This window comes from Triticum urartu, chromosome 5A (assembly GCF_056163025.1).
Source record: "Triticum urartu cultivar PI428250 chromosome 5A, HENAU_Tu73, whole genome shotgun sequence".
NCBI classification, from domain to species: Eukaryota; Viridiplantae; Streptophyta; class Magnoliopsida; order Poales; family Poaceae; genus Triticum; species Triticum urartu.
The window spans coordinates 604,965,979-604,982,197 of record NC_141877.1 but is presented as its reverse complement, the minus strand read 5'-3'; the positions used below and the strand labels follow the sequence as shown (position 1 = coordinate 604,982,197).

At 40.1% G+C, this 16,219-nt stretch overlaps 1 protein-coding gene and 1 pseudogene across 2 annotated transcripts; one reads left to right on the top strand and one right to left on the bottom strand.

Moving 5' to 3' along the window:
* Positions 1-243: 243 nt before the first annotated feature.
* Positions 244-1,645, bottom strand: LOC147973274 (uncharacterized). The gene is made up of 3 exons (XM_087524622.1): positions 1,628-1,645; positions 977-1,253; positions 244-899 (listed from the first exon to the last, which is right to left on the bottom strand). Exons 1-3 carry the CDS (start codon positions 1,643-1,645, stop codon positions 244-246), a joined length of 951 nt encoding a protein of 316 aa, XP_087380748.1.
* An 8,880-nt stretch (positions 1,646-10,525) lies between these two features.
* LOC125508966 (uncharacterized) lies at positions 10,526-14,359 on the top strand (annotated as a pseudogene). The gene is made up of 2 exons (XR_007283880.2): positions 10,526-11,865; positions 13,903-14,359. The product of XR_007283880.2 is annotated as an uncharacterized LOC125508966 (transcript).
* The last annotated feature ends 1,860 nt before the right edge of the window (positions 14,360-16,219 follow it).

Sequence of the window (16,219 nt, the reverse complement as noted above, 5' to 3'; positions counted from 1 at the left end):
CGTCCGGCGGTAAACCGCCAGGACACTTTTTATATGCAAAAACAGGTTGAATAAAGGTGCTAAGGATCATAAGCAGACATAGCATAATCATGACGGATTAACAGTGTCATGCAAAGCGAACATGCACGATGGCATAGTAGACCAAGTATTTAAACTAGCCTATTACAAGGCACTTTGATGCCCAAAAGGATAATTGTTTTCAATAAGTGTTGCAGTATGCAGAAGGCTAAACCGGCCTCCGGATCATGATTCTTCGCCGGGCTGACTTGATGGCTGTGGATCATCTTCCGCCGCTTCAACATCCTTCTCTCCACCCAGCGGCTGGAAGTCAATGGTTGCCCAGTCGATTCCAGTTAGGGCCTTGAATACAACTTCATCGCTTATAAGTGTGGAGGGTTCAACATCAGGGGAGTAGATATGCTTACGGATTGGCGGGATAAGATTTTCCACATCATGAGTTGGCGCATTAACTCGTTTGTTGTCGGCGTCATAAATTGACTGGTAATGAGAAAGATCTGTCTCTTCAGCCAATTTGCTCACTAATGGGCGCATTTCCTTCGTCAAAGCTCGGAGATCATCATTGTCAAAATCTGACCCGTCCTCCTTTATGCTTGGATAGCCGCTTCCTATATCAGCCGGGTCAAGATCTGGTATCCATGCTTTAGCCCGGATTAGCGCAGTTAGAGCACCTGCCCTTGCAGCTGATCTTTTTAACTCCTCAAACCGGGCAGGAATCATTGACAGCTTCTCTAATGTTTGCTTGATCAAGGTTGGGGGTGGTTTGTTATGAGAGGCAGTACAAATGATCCGTTGTGCGCCGGTATATAATTGCTCTATAAGAGTATAGGCAGCCTTCAATTTTTTCTGCATATCAAAGCCCAGATGGATAATGCGAGATCCTACATCATTACGCACATCGATAAACCGACAGTTCATAGGATAATACATGTTAAACGCTTATAATAAGGGTGCTTACCAAACACAGCAGTGGTCATGGCATTTATTTGCCACTTCAGACCAGTCAGCTCTTCTACCACCGGATTAAGGGCTGCTTCTGCATCCTCAGCCCTCTTTTGTAGTTTGGTTTTCTCTATGTCCCAATCTGCCCGCTCCTTCTGGAAGTTTTCCTTCAATTTCTCCATGGCTACTAAGGCACTGGTTAGCTCCTCTTTGGCTTTGGAAATTTTTGCTTCTTGGGACTTGATATTTTCTTGAAGATCGGCGGTTTGAGATTCCTTTTTGCTCAGCTCAGCCTGTAAGAGACATATATGTTATGAGTTGGAAGCATTTTGAAGTACCAAGCACATAACAAGTTATACACTTGGCACTTGGGGGCTAATGCCTATTGCTTCTTATCAACTTTCTCTTATAAGTCCCAAGATCAATTCAAGTATTATTCTTGGCACTTGGGGGCTACACAAACAAAAGTGACAAGATTAATATTCTAAAAGTCCTGGTTCATCCTGAAATGATAAACCGGCCCTTGGGGGCTACGCAGGCAAAGTTGAAGTATTACAAAGTCCCGGTTTACATTGATATCATAAACCAGCCCTTGGGGGCTATTGGAGTTGATATTAGAAATCAGATACAAGAGAGAAAAAAATTATGTGGAGTTAACAGTATTTACCTCATATTGCTCTTTCATCTGGTTCACTAAACCGGCTTTATAGTCGCGGCTTGTGTACAGGCGGTTTAAAAACCCAGAGTGGATATCTTGGGCGTTAAGGTGGGCACAGCTTTCCAAGTCTGTTTTCCACTTGCCTTTATCCATAGCAGCAAATTCTTCCTTGGCACTATGTTTTGATAAAGCAATGGGATTACCAGGAGTTGTGTAGCCTAAACCAGTAACAATGACATCATCCGATTGGTCATCAGCCGCTTTGACTGGGCTCGGCGGTTTATCTGCAGTTTTAGCCGGGCTTGGCGGGTCAGTAGCATGGCCTGTAGGATCATCTTCCATCTGTTCAGCAAAGGTTTCATGATGTTGCGTTGGCGGATCATCAAGAATAGCGTCAGCATTTGGCTCAAACTGTTCTGGGATCTTTTCCAGTTCAGTGTCCGGGTTATCATCAGCCAATTTATTCAATTTGGCCTTTTTGCTGGGCCTAGCTTTAGCTCTGAAATAAATGTAAATAAAGGTTAGTATATTAAATAGGTGCAAGGGATAAAGAGTTAAGTGTAGTATGCTTACCCAGGAACAGTCTTAAGGGGTGGAAGCTGTGTCCATGTTGATTCGCCAGAGGATGAATGGGAAGTTCCCTGGTAGTTTGAGTCAGATGGATTAAGAGGTTGCCAAAAATAACCAGCCTTGGGATAAGATGTGTCAGGAATATGGATGAAACCTCTGGTCGGTGTTTACGAACCGGTGTGTTCGGTAAACCGGATGAAGTAACCACCTGGCCACTATGCCGGGTTGTGCGGCGAGCTTCATACTGTTGTTTCTTCAAAAGAAAGTTTGGATCTAGATAAGCTAGAGGGTGTGAAAATTTTACTTTCCGGTTTGCTTGACAGGTTTTCTGTGCTGGCTGAGGATCTGAACCGGAGGAAAGAATAATTACCTCTACATCATCAGCCCGGCTAGCTTCGGTGTCATCCTGATAATGGTCATTGTCAATGAGGTGTATGAAAAATGAACCAAGAGAATCAAGTTCTACCTTTGATTCCGGGTTGTCAAGATCCTCGTCGAGGTTCAGCTCGGTGGACTCAGCTGTTTTCTTCTTGGCAGGCTTTTTGACGACCTTTGTCTTGGGTCGAGGGGTCTTGGCCGGTTTATCCCAAGCGTTCTTCTTCCAAAATGGGTCGTCACCCTGTTAAAAGATTGATAAAGGTTATAAGGAAGAGTTAAGAATATCAGGTTCAAACAGGGGTTAGGCAGTTCTTACAGCTGGTGGTTTATTTGAAACGTAGAAGGGACTTAGCCCTGTTTTGCTGCAGATAGCCACCGATTCATCCAGTATCTTTTTGACAGCTTCAGTGATTTCAGCATCAGTTAACTGAATGTTAGTGTGCCATTGAGGGTCTTTCAAGTCCCCTGTGTACTCGCACATTAAACCTGGGCGACAGCTTAAAGGCAAAATACCCCAAGATATCCAGCAACGAACAAAGTCAATTCCTGTTAACCCATTAGCCACAAAGGCTCTGAGCTTTGCAAGTTGTGGTGCATATTTGGCCCGTTCTTTTGCGGTCAACCTTTGGGGAAATGGATGTGTATTGGTAAGTCGGTGAGCACGGTAACCCGACAGAGGGTTCTCGTCATCTGGGGAAGTATCTTTGCAATAGAACCAAGTCTGGTTCCAATCCTTCGGGTGACTATGATGCTTGGCGTGAGGGAAGCTCACGTCTTTCCTTTTCTGAATTGAAACGCCGCCAAGTTCAGTATTGGGCCCGTCTATAAATTCAGTACGGCGGTTTAAATAGAAAAAGTCCCTGAACAGTTCAACGGTCCGTTCTTCTTGCAGATAAGCCTCGCAAAACACTTGAAAATTACAAATATTGGACACAGAATTAGGTCCAATATCTTGAGGGTGGATCTGGAAGCTAGCAAGCACATCACGGATTTTTTTTGATCCGGGAGGTTTAAAACCACGGCTTAGATGATCAACAAACACAACTATCTCGCCATCCTTGGGCTCAGGAGGATTTTGTGGACCGGCAGCTCACCAGTGGATTTCACTCTGTTTCGGTAAAGCGCCAGTTATAACGCATTCGTTCAGATCTTCTTCCGTAATCCGGGATGGGACCCAGTTACAAGCGTAAAAAAGACTTGGCCATTTCTTTGACAACTTGAAGGAAGATTTGTGCCGGTTTAAGATTCATGGTGGATAAGCATGAAGCGTTGCAGGTTAAGGGACGAAAGGTATTCAAGCATGCAAAATTATTAAACCGAAGGATGATGATATCAGGACTACAATATAAAGCGATTGGCGGTTTACGAGGGACTAATGGTACCTGACGGGTTATCATTTTCTAAAGTTAAACCGCCTACATTGGTATGGAAGGTACAGATCTGAAATAGCTAAGTAAGGGGAAAACAGGTTTCACAAGTTGGCATTACAAATTTGGATCTATCACGGGTCGGAAAATGAAAATATATTAAGACCTAAACATGGAAACCGAAGCAGTGGATTAAGGTTCAGATTGAAGTTTTTGCTTAAACGCGATGCGCTGATGAAAAAAGGACTATGGCCATTGCTGTGCAGGCTGATATGGAGGTTTCAATCGAAGGAACTACATCGCTAATATGAGCACCGACGAACATCGACGAACACCGAGGAATGTTCAAACCCTAAAACTGAATCTACGGTGGAGGAAAGAGAAGCTTACTAGTGCAGAAGGAACAGCGGAGAGGCGCCGCGATTCTTTGGTACGTTCAGGGTGATGCAGCGGCCAAGGTTGAGGCAGAGGCGAAGTTCGACGGCGCTAACGGAGGTTGAGGTGCTGGGGCGATGCGAGGAAGACGATGAGGCTGAGAGGCACGAGGGGAAAAGTGAAAATGATCCCCGGCCCTATTTATAAGGTGAAGGGATAAGCGGCAGACACATGAATCGAGGAGGTTGCAAAACGGATCTATAGACATGCAGACGCCTCGATTTTTGGAAATTCATTAAAGAAGATACATTTGAAGATTTGGGATCTGCACAAAGCTAATGGCAGATGACGTCACGATGGATTATTATGCTCTCGGAGATGACGTCACAGCGGTTTACAAGGTTTTTCAGCTAGTGTTGAAGAAGGAATTTTTCTAAGTACTGAAAATTGACATGAACCAGTTCAAATCAATTTGGGGCCTAATGTTGGGGATATAACTATTAAGTATAAACCGCCCAGGAGGGGCCGGATTATACTTATAGTAAGCTATTCCTATTTCAAGCCCACGAAGGCAAGGCGCTTTATGAAGGATGTTTAATAAGAAGGCCCAAGGCCCAAAGGCGGATTAGGGACCGTAGATGTAAACCGCCATAAGATGTATAACTTGTATTGTAAGATAAGAAAGGGTAGAAACCGAGCCGGGCACGAATATGAGCCGGCCGGGATTCTGTAAACCGCCGGGCGTCAACCTGTGTATATAAAGGGACGACCCGGAGGCGGTTTAAGGACAAGAAAACAACAGATCGAGAGCCAGGCAAAGCGGATTCGCTCCCTGGTCATCGAAACCCTAGCAATTCCATCACAACTGGATTAGGCTTTTACCTTCACCGTAAGGGGCCGAACCAGTATAAACTCCTTGCGTCCTTTGTCCCGCTTTAACCCCTTTAAGCTAACTACGTTGCAATGGCTCAACGACTAAGCCCTCACACTAGGACATCTGCCGTGACAAAACCACGACAATATGTGTAGGATAAAATTTGTTTGTTGCCTTCTCTAGATCTTCTAACGAGAAAATCTTTGTATTCTCATTAGCAGTTTCATCAAACGATATCAACATTTCTAGGAGAAGACCTTATTTCTTTTGGAAATAGTTCTTCTGTAGTTGCTTTTGAATATTTATTTTCCATCTATGATGGATAAATACCACGCTAAACCTCAGAAGAAGAGTGTCGGAACCACATGCCAACCCAATAATTATACATGCATGCATTAATTAAGCTCTTTTAAGTTTTGCTCTATTTTTTCTATCATAAATGTAACAAGAATATGGTCTTACCTAACTTTAGAGGTTCTTGCTTATCTTGGTATAGTGCATTTTTATTGGATTATACTTAGTCTTGTGAGGACATTCAGTACAACTAAAGCTTCATATAGTATTATGGCAGATCCCTTTACAAAGCTCCATAAAAAACAACCCAGGGAAAAACAAAGTGGTGTTCATCGGTGGCGGAAGGAGAAATGAACTTATACTTTTCTCTTTGTGAATTCATGGTGCAATTTTTGTGTTTGCATCTTTTCCAAGCAGCCCAATTGGTATTTTTTAGAAAAGTTTGTTGAGGTAACTTGTCTTGAAGTGCTGGCATGCTATCATGTGAGAAAATGTAATTTGGACAGATGGCCGCCTTTGAGATATCACAGGTCCATCAAAGTGGACATTAAGGATGAGAAACATAGTAGTAATTTCCCAAATATGATATTTTAGTCAACACATACAAATTAAATTAAGTTAGAAAAACTACGAAATGGACTTTAGAATTAATGATAGTTTGACAAAGATAAGTTTAAAATGAAGGAAAATCATTGGAAATCGATGAATTTTATTTTTTTGGTCGTTCTTGATAGCTTTCAATTTTTTCCCTTTTCATAAAAAAATTCTTGTTTTTTATTATATATTGAAATTTTCTATTATAAACAAGATCCATTTTGGAATCTAGGGAAATCAAAATAAAATCATGTTTTATTTTCTAATTTATATTGTTGTTATTAATATATATTCAGGCTTTTAAGTGTCATTTGTCTTCCACTTTTTAATGAATATAGTGTGGGTGGGTTTGCCATGAGTTGGAAACCACCACCATGTTGTCGGTCAAACCACTCAGAGTTGGGTGAGGGGTCAAGTTTATCTGGTTTTTGGTGTTAAGGATGCTAATGGCCACTCCCTCTATTATAAAATATTTGAAGTTTTAGGTTTATCTTAAATAACATTTCATTAAGTTTGACCAACTTTATGAGAAAACTTACTAATAAACACAACATCAAATGTATATAGTATGACCATATATTTTAGGACCCTGATAACCACAAAATGTGTGGTGGTTAAGCTTAAACACCTCCATCCTCCCCATTTGTTACATGCATGCATGCATTAGAATAATCCTCTGCTCCTCCCACATGCATTTCTCTCTCTAATTATAATTTGAAAATTCAAAATGTTTTGTAGCACAAACTGTCAATTCGATTCAAAATTGTTTTCACATAAAGAACTCATCATGATGAGACCTTTGATACCATATCTCATGTTGATATGTTCCGACAACTTTTTTGGGGGGCTCAAAAGGTATCACGCATGGGCTACATAATTTACAACACATATGATATGTAATTTATCGTGCTATTTTCGATAAGTTGTTGGGGTATGTTTGTCAACAACTTTTCCCCCTTGGTCAATGTTATCGTGGTGTTTGCACGTAAGTCAACTGGTATGTGGTTCGTATATTAACATATTATTTTCACATAAGTTGCTGGGGTACATTTTTCAACAATCCCCCCTTGTCAATCTTACCACGGTGTTTGTATGTAAGTTATCACATATTCGGTTCATATATTACCATGCTATTTTCACATAATTTACCAGCGGTATGTTTTTCAACAACCTTTTCCCCTTGGTCAATGTCATCACGATGTTTGTACGTAAGTTATCAGGTAGGCGGTTCCTCAGCGTTGGTTCAAGCCACGGTAACCAACTCGAAAAGTTCTTTTTTGTGCAAACTTGCTTCCCTTTCCACTTCTCGTAAGGTAAATGTAACGCTAAAAATAAAAGCAGTGCGTTCCTAGTTTTTTTTCTCTTTGGTCGATTTTTCTTCATTTTTTTCATTTCTCTTTCTAATTTCTTTCTTTTCTATCTTTTATTAATTCACAAATATTGTCCAAATCCATGTTTTGTTTTTACAATTTGTGAGTTTTTTTGATTATGTGAACTTTTTTCAAATCCATTTTTGGTCAAATTCATGAACTATTTTCAAATTCTTTTTCCTTTTCTTTTACAAACGCGCAAACTATTTTCAAATGAAAAACATTCTTAAAATTCGTGAACTATTGTTTCAAAATCGATGAATTTTTTTCCAAATCTATGGTTATTTTCTTTGAAATCCATTAAGTTTTTTTCAACTTCGCGAACTTTTTTCATACTTCGAAAATCAACGGTTTTCTTTTCAAAATCGATGTTTTTTTAAATCCATGAACTATTTTTGAACCCTTGAACTTTTACAAGTTTGCGAACTTTTTGTCAAATACATGATTTTTTTAGTTTGTTAACTTGTTTCAAACCCACGAACAATTTTCAAAATCATGATTGAAATTCGTGAACTCTTTTCAAATTCACAATTTTTTTGAACCCTTTAACTTTTTGAAGTTTGTGAACTCTTTTTAAAATCCATGAACTTTTTCTAAATCCTGCATACTTTTTTGAACTTGTGAAGTTTTAAGAGTTCATGAACTTGTTTTCACATCCGTGAACTTTTCTCAAGCCCATGACATTGTTTTAAAATTTATGATCTTTTTCAATCTGGTGAACTTTTTTCAAAGTCTCAACTTTTAAAAATTTAAAATTCTTGATTTTCCAAATTTCATGAATATTTTTAAAATTCAACAACTTTTTTAAAATTCATGACATTTTTAAGATCCACAATCATGAACATTTATTCAAATCCACAATCATGAACTTTTTAAAATCCACTAATTGAGGAACATTTATTCAATTCTGTGAACTTTTTTTAAATTCACAAACTTTTCTCTATATTTTTGATTTGTTTTCAAATCTTTCGACATTTTTCATCTTACAATTATTTTGGAAGTACTACAAAAAAACCGAAAGGAATTTTTCGACCAACTACCGAAAAAAAATCAGAAGAAAACTACTTGCTCCATCCCATAATATAACATTGTTTGGTAAGCCGTCTTTGGTTGCAAAACGATCTTATATTATGGGATGGAGGGAGTAGCTTCTTTTAAATAGACAAACAAAGAGAAAACCTAGCTGGTGAAAGCAAGCGAGCGGGTGAGCCAGGTGGCTCAATATTGGGCCGCCGCCCACTAGCATCAAGCTTAAGGTACACACATGTGGGCTAGCCCATTTAGAGTACTTTTAAAATTTTAAAATTCGTGAATTTTCCAAATTTCATGAATATTTTTAAAATTCAAAAACTTTTTTAAAATTCATGACATTTTTAAGATCCACAATCATGAACATTTATTCAAATCCACAAACTTTTTTCAAATGCTTGAACTTTTTAAAATCCACTAATTGAGGAACATTTATTCAATTCTGTGAACTTTTTTTAAATTCACAAACTTTTCTCTATATCTTTGATTTGTTTTCAAATCTTTCGACATTTTTCATCTTACAATTATTTTGAAAGTACTATAAAAAAATCGAATGGAATTTTTCGACCAACTACCGAAAATAAATCAGAAGAAAACTACTTGCTCCATCCCATAATATAACATTGTTTGGCAAGCCGTCTTTGGTTGCAAAACGATCTTATATTATGGGATGGAGGGAGTAGCTTCTTTTAGATAGACGAACAAAGAGAAAACCTAGCTGGTGAAAGCAAGCGAGCGGGTGAGCCAGGTGGCTCAATATTGGGCCGCCGCCCACTAGCATCAAGCTTAAGGTACACACATGTGGGCTAGCCCATTTAGAGGTTAAGTACTCGAGCACGTAAAAAAATGGCCTAAAAGACCCGAGCCAGCTAGAGATCGACCTCGTGACGCTCCGCTCGTGAAGTGAAGAACCTGACCAATCAAGCTGGCAAAAGCTAGTGATTTGTATGCAGTGCAAGAGTTTAAAGTATCGAACATCTTTCAAGTTTTCACGAATAATTCAATAAAATAAATGGAAAATTCTGCACAAAAATTGACAGACGCAAATACATTTTTAAAACCATGAACATTTTTTTCCAAAAAATGTGAACACATTTTGAAATTCGAACAAACTTTTGAAACTTGAGCAATTATTGAAAAGATGAACAAAATTTTTGAAATTCCTAAAAAAATATTTTTTTGAAAATATACATCGAACATTTTGTAATACATGCAAAACAATTTTTAAATACATATAATATACGCACAACGATTTTGAACTCCACAGTGAATATTTTTGTGATATACCCAGAACAAAATTTTAATATATGTTGAATTTTTTTGTAATATACTCTGAACAATTTTTAACTACACATTGAACATTTTTGTGATATACGTTGAACATTATTTCAATACACAATGAACATTTGTGTGATATACGCCGAATTTGTTTGAGTTGTGAACAAAATTTAAAAACCTTGACTTTTTCTAAAATCATTACCAAAATTTGGAATTTTAAACATTTTTTGAAAACAAAGGATATAAAATAAAAACAAAATGATAAAATAAAAATATAAGAAAAAAAATGAAACTGAATCAGAATCAGAAAAGAAACCGAAACAAAAAAAGCAAACAGAATTTTTTTTGGAAATTTGGTTAAAAAAAATACCGTTTAAAGGAACCTGCTAGAAGGTGAAGTCGGCCGGCCCATCGCATGGCAGACGACGTGCATCAGGAGGCGAGCAGATAGAGTTTTGATCATGCCATGTCACACTTTCTGGCCCCAAAACCGCCTAAAATTGATGCAAAACCACCTAAGGGGGAGATTTACCCGGTTTTAAGGAATTGGGGGTTAAGATCATACCAAATTTGAGTTCAGGGGGTATTTGTCCCTCAGGCTACATTTGAGGGTGAAAAATAGACTTCTTTCAGAAAGGAGGGACATCAACGAGACGGCCCGCTTCGTTCGCTTGTGCGTGCGACTGAGTTCCTGGCCCAATGAGCCGCCCCTTCTAGTTTATCGCCCTTCTAGCGTCTGTGGCCCAATGAGACGGTATAATATTGAGTCTGTCGCCCTTCCTTCCTCCCCCTCCACTAGTTCCTCCACCAAAAACTAGGGTTAGGGTTAGGGCGGCGGCGGCGGCGGCGGCTTTATTTCCGATCGCGATCGCCATGGCCACCGGAGGCGCCCCAAAGCCGGAGGAGGAGACCGTCGTCTTCCCCGATTGGGTGATGCTGGAACGCATCTTCCGCAAACGGTGCCACGACGACCTAGACGCTGCTGGTGAGGCCGTCAACAAGAACAAGACCGCCGCTCCAGTCAAGATTGACAGCGGCCACTCCTGCTTCGTCTCCTTCACCCTCGCAGCTCCTCCAGGGTCCTCCTACTTCAACCTCCATTGGCCGGAGAGACAAGGCTCAGAAGAACTCCTTGCCTTCGTCCGGGCAGTCGACAAGAACCTTGTCCTCTTCGACATCTCGATCCCCGACCGGATTCGCTACAGGGACGCTCCGCCAGATCTGTTCGTCTACACGGCCTCTGCTCCTCCCCCCCCCGGTGCAGCAGCTTCCTCGGCGCAGCACAAAGCGGTTCCTGGCTCGTCAGTTCACCACCGGCATTCTGCAGCTCAAAGCGGAGCACTGCTACATCGTTGCCGACCTCGATGTCCACCTCAAGAAAGAGGGCGCTAGTGCTGAACTCTGTGTCTTCAACTCCGGCGCCAACGATTGGAGAATCATCACCGAGGTGCTTGCTGATAAGCTCCCTGACCTCTGGTTTACCGATGATGTGTTTGCTTTCGATGGCCGTTTCCTTTGCTGGGTGGACTACTTCAGCGGCGTTGTGCTATGCGACTTCTCCAAAAATGTGGACTCCCAGGTGCTCCACTTCGTGCCTTTTCCTGGAGGAATCAAATACCCTGATGACGCACGGTTCCCGAGGTACTTCCCAGGGAGGTTCCGAAGTGTGTCCATCAGCCAAGGCATGATGCGCTATGTCCATATTGACAATGACTTTCATCAGACAGTCCACAGTGGCTGGCGAGGGATTGCTCCTAAGAGAAGCAAACGGCGGCAGAAGCAGCTAACCCGCAAAATCACCATTTGGACGTTGAACTCCAATTTCGAGTGGGAGGTGCATTGTGAGATCAACCTGGATTGTCTCTGGGCACAACCTCGTTACCAAGGTCTGGGCTTACCTCGGCGTCTTCCTGAGTTCCCAGTCATCAGCATGGATGACCCGGGTGTTCTGTGCTGCCTGCTGAGGGCGAAGGAATTTGATGGCAAGGAGTGGATGATCATGGTTGACATGAACCATGCGGATCTGCAGTCATGTACTGATGTGAATGTAGAAGACAAGTTCTCTAATACCACCCAACTTTCAACTGTCTTCTCCAAATACCTTCAAAAGGCGAACAGGTAACTGGCTACAAGAAGCTCCCTTAATATTCAAATGACATCTTTCACGTACGTTCTTACATATTATATAACATGGTTGCCTTTGCTTAGCTTTCTGTTGGATACGGTACTGGTAAACACTGGTGTTTTTCCTTACTTATCGTACCTATGGTGCAATAGACATGCTGCCTGGTTTTTCATTCCTATGGTGCAATAGACATGCTGCCCGGTTGCATTCGGTGTAGGATTCTCAAAGAACTTTGGCTTTGGTGCACGCTTTATAGCTTACTGCATGTTGTCTGCTCCCTGTATGAATCACTTTGAAGTGTCCCCTTCTTTCATTGTCAACTCTCTGCACAGTGACTGACCCATACCATCCTACTAATCAGGGTTGTTTTCCCTATGTTATTCTCTGTTGCTTTACTCCTGCCCCAAAGTTTCTATTTTGCTGCCTTCTGCCGTTGCATGTCCTCTAGTGTTGCTGTGTTATAGTAATATATATATACATATATATAGATTAATTGAAGCATTTAATATGTTGTTGCCTTGAATCTTCTGTTGGGCTGTTCCAGTGTTTGAGTTGTAGCTGCTTCAGTTGTGTAGAGATTCCAATATGGACTCCCTCCGTTCGTAAATATAACTCCTTTTTAGAGATTCCAATATGGACTACGTACAGAGCGAAATGAGTGAGTATAAGCTTTGGTCCTTCTGCCATCAAGTTTTCCTTAAGAGTCTAGAGTCCTCTATTTCTCCTTATTGGATCTTTTGCTCTTTACATGGGATTGTCCATTATCTGTACAAATGGGACTGTAATTCTTTCAGCAGCCTTCTGTCGCCACTAGCATGGTGCTATTTTGAAGTGAATTCTTGGAACCACATTATTTTGATTGCTGTTGTAAAGCATAAAACTATATTGTCCTCTAATTTCTGTAGGGGGGACAAGCGTCTATGAAGCTTTATTAGCACATACTTCTCTGTTGGCAAAATTTCTTTGGTTTACTTTGGGTCAATCAGGTCACATCTCTGGCTGTTTCTGTTAGAATCCTTTTGTTTGAGATAGCGTATACCATGGTTTTTAAGGCAGTAAAGTGTCCTAAGGCGTTCTACCCCTGCTCTGACGCCTAAGCGGGCACCTGAGCACTAAGGCAGACTAAGCGCCTAAAGCGGGCAGATTTCCAAGGCGCTGCCAGGGCGCCTAAGCGTCCTAACGCAGAAAAACCATGGCATATACTTTTATATCGTCTAACTGAGTGCTGGCCATGGTGGAGCTTAGTGTAGACCAACAGGGCCCATGCCCCCCTCCCCCCTTAATTTTTCCATCCATCGAAGAAAATGCTATTAATTTGGTTCCCTTCGAGTAATGGCCCCCTCTTGAATTATGCTCAAGCTCTGCCAGTACTGGGCCAGTGAGCCATTCTCTTTACACGGGAGTGCCATTAGCTAAAACCCCTGTAGTATTAGCTTTGCTGGCCTTCTCATGTTACTGTCTTACTCTTGATTCTGGCTACAACCCTTCTGATTGTTTTCTCTATCCTCTCATGCCTCATTTCATTCTCTCACGCCTAATCCGACATTGGTACGGCTGGACTGTGGTGAGGACTCCAATTTTTCTCGAGTATGCTGCCCTGTCGCCGCGTTCAGCCTCTTGTTACACCTGAACACACACACACACACCATGCCTGGCTGCAGCATGTTTGCTACCAGTCCCTGCATGTCAGTTGTAGTCCTTACCAGAGGCTGTGCCTGCTCATTGAGGCCACACCGCAACGCCGTGGCTATGTGGTGTTCTGAATATTATGTCAAGCTAGGCGATGACATTACCATCTGAATCCATGTCAAATATATGATGCAATTGCATTTGCATTAATATTGAGTGCAGAACTATTTTCTTTACCAATATACTCCACTGCAATGCCATTTGTCTTTCTTGTTTGTCTTTTTTTAAACTACCCTTTTCAAGTGACAATTCATCTTATCTGTTTATACTGTTCGCAAACAACATACTCAGATGTTCAGATGGTGTATATATCTGAGTTATTTTTATTTCTATTTTTGAAGGGATGGCATGGGACAACATTGAGCTAACTTCATTGAAATGCAAGTCTGCAATATGAAGACCTGTAATCTGGTGACTGAAGGTGAACACTTTGCGGATGCTCAAATCAAAGATGTTGTTTGTCAATGACGCGGTGCAGGCAGAACAGTTTGATGATGTACTGATGAATATCTATTGGAGTAACGCTACATGTTCTGGATCATTTAATCATATGTTTTAGCGTTAAAAGTATGAGATTGAATATCTTTTCTTTCATGAAAATTGAATTGAGGGCAAGCACAAGGAAAAAAAATAGTGCTAGACATTATTTTTGGTTTTCTTATCGAGGCCGAAATGTCTTAATTACAGAGATCTTCCAATATTTTTCTATTGGGGGTTCTTCCATTCCTTTTTTTTGAGGAATTATGACAGTGAGGGAAGCTCCCCACTGACCTTTATATTTCTCATTCCTTTTATTGAGCACAATGATGTGAATCAGGCTTTAATAAGTTCTAATACGCAGCGGCACAATTCATGCTCACTTGTACTCCCTCCGTTCCTAAATACTCCCTCTGTCCCGAAATACTTATCGGAGAAATGAATAAACTTGGATGTATCTATAACTAAAATACGTCTAGATCCATCCATTTCTCCGACAAGTATTTTCGAACGGAGGGAGTATAAGTTTTTCTACATACGGAGCAAAATGAGTGAATTTACACTCTAAAATATGTCTATATACATCCGTATGTTTCGTTCCTAAATATAAGTAGTCAATTGTTGGAATGTCAGCTCTCTCCTGATCTCGCTACAATAAAATATAGGTCCCACTTAATCCTAATAGCGTTCTTATTTTCTTTAAAATTATTCGCTTGCTTACTCCTAACAAGTGGGGTCCACACTTATCATTGTGAGATAGATAGAGTTGACATGTGGGTATAGGGGTATTTTGTCATATAACATGGTCAACGAGTTTGACCTGACAATAACAATGTCTAATGGCATTTCTGAGCAAACATCTAATGGAATGATGGCAATTTTTAGATATCTAATGGCATTTTTGAGAAAACATCTCATGGAAGGATGGCATTTTTGAGTGTTTGTAATTTCTAGTGGCAAAACTGAGCAGTGAGATACAATTAGTGGCATAAATGATAAAAACCCTTTAATCTATACTCACTTAGCTCAAAAAAAACATTCACCACACCTAATACCAAAATAACAGTTCCACTAGAGATGCAGTGTCATGTGCCGTTGAAATGAAATGCACCGAGCACATTCATATTTATCCTAGATCAGTTTTCAGCATGAACTTTTTCCATCCATCGCTGAATTAATTACGATCATCAGGATTTCCTGTACCACAAAAAACTCAATTAGAAAAACAAAACTTTGTTTCTGCTATAAGGAAATTCATCATAGTGGCAAAGGGTGCAAAATATGAGACCAAAAATGCGCATGAAAACCTGGCAATGATCTGTTCAAATAAACAATACAAGTTCTCAAAGAAACTATGTCAACTTTCAAGAAACACTTGATGAAGAAACAACATGACAGCAGTATTAACAAAATCTTGAATAGGAAAGGATGTTCTAAACAACGGCAGGTTCCCATGAATTATGATTTTGAATGCAAAGAAGATAGCTACAAGAATTTCTTGTTCTCAATACAAGTCTATTGTGGATAATAACACACATGTCCAGGATATTTTGTTACAACAAAGGATATATGGTAGGCTGACCTGATATATGTATGGCAAGAAGAAATCAAGGATTTCTCAGAATTCAACCAGAAATGATCATCAATATTTTTCCCTGAAGAACGATGTCAACCGCGTCAATTCCTAAAAGATGTATAAAGAAGTTTGTTTGTTTACTTGGTTTAGAGGAAGAACCCAATAAACAGGGCAAGCTGTCATAGCCCTAGAATTTGGTTGCAGATAGTGGCATTGCATCCATGCATCATGTCTAAAGTTATGTGAAATTGAAATGGGGATTGATCCAAACCCTAGCACCAAAATTAAATCAACTAGGTTCAACTAAAAATTGCATTCAATGAACCCAAAATGCCTTCATTAATGTTTGATATTTTTGGCAAGGCTTTGAGTCCAAACAAAAAATGGTGAACATTTTTGTGGAATATTCTGGGCACTGAATTTAAATCATTACTGTATTTTGCATTTGGAATTATATTCATAATATATAAGAATATATTTTCAAAAGCCCTGAAATATTTTATGTGCATCTGGAAATGACCAATGTGCAACATAAAAATATTTAGAGGAATCTTTGGCACTAATTGAAGTCATTTTGATTTCAAATAGTGGCAAATAAATAAAAA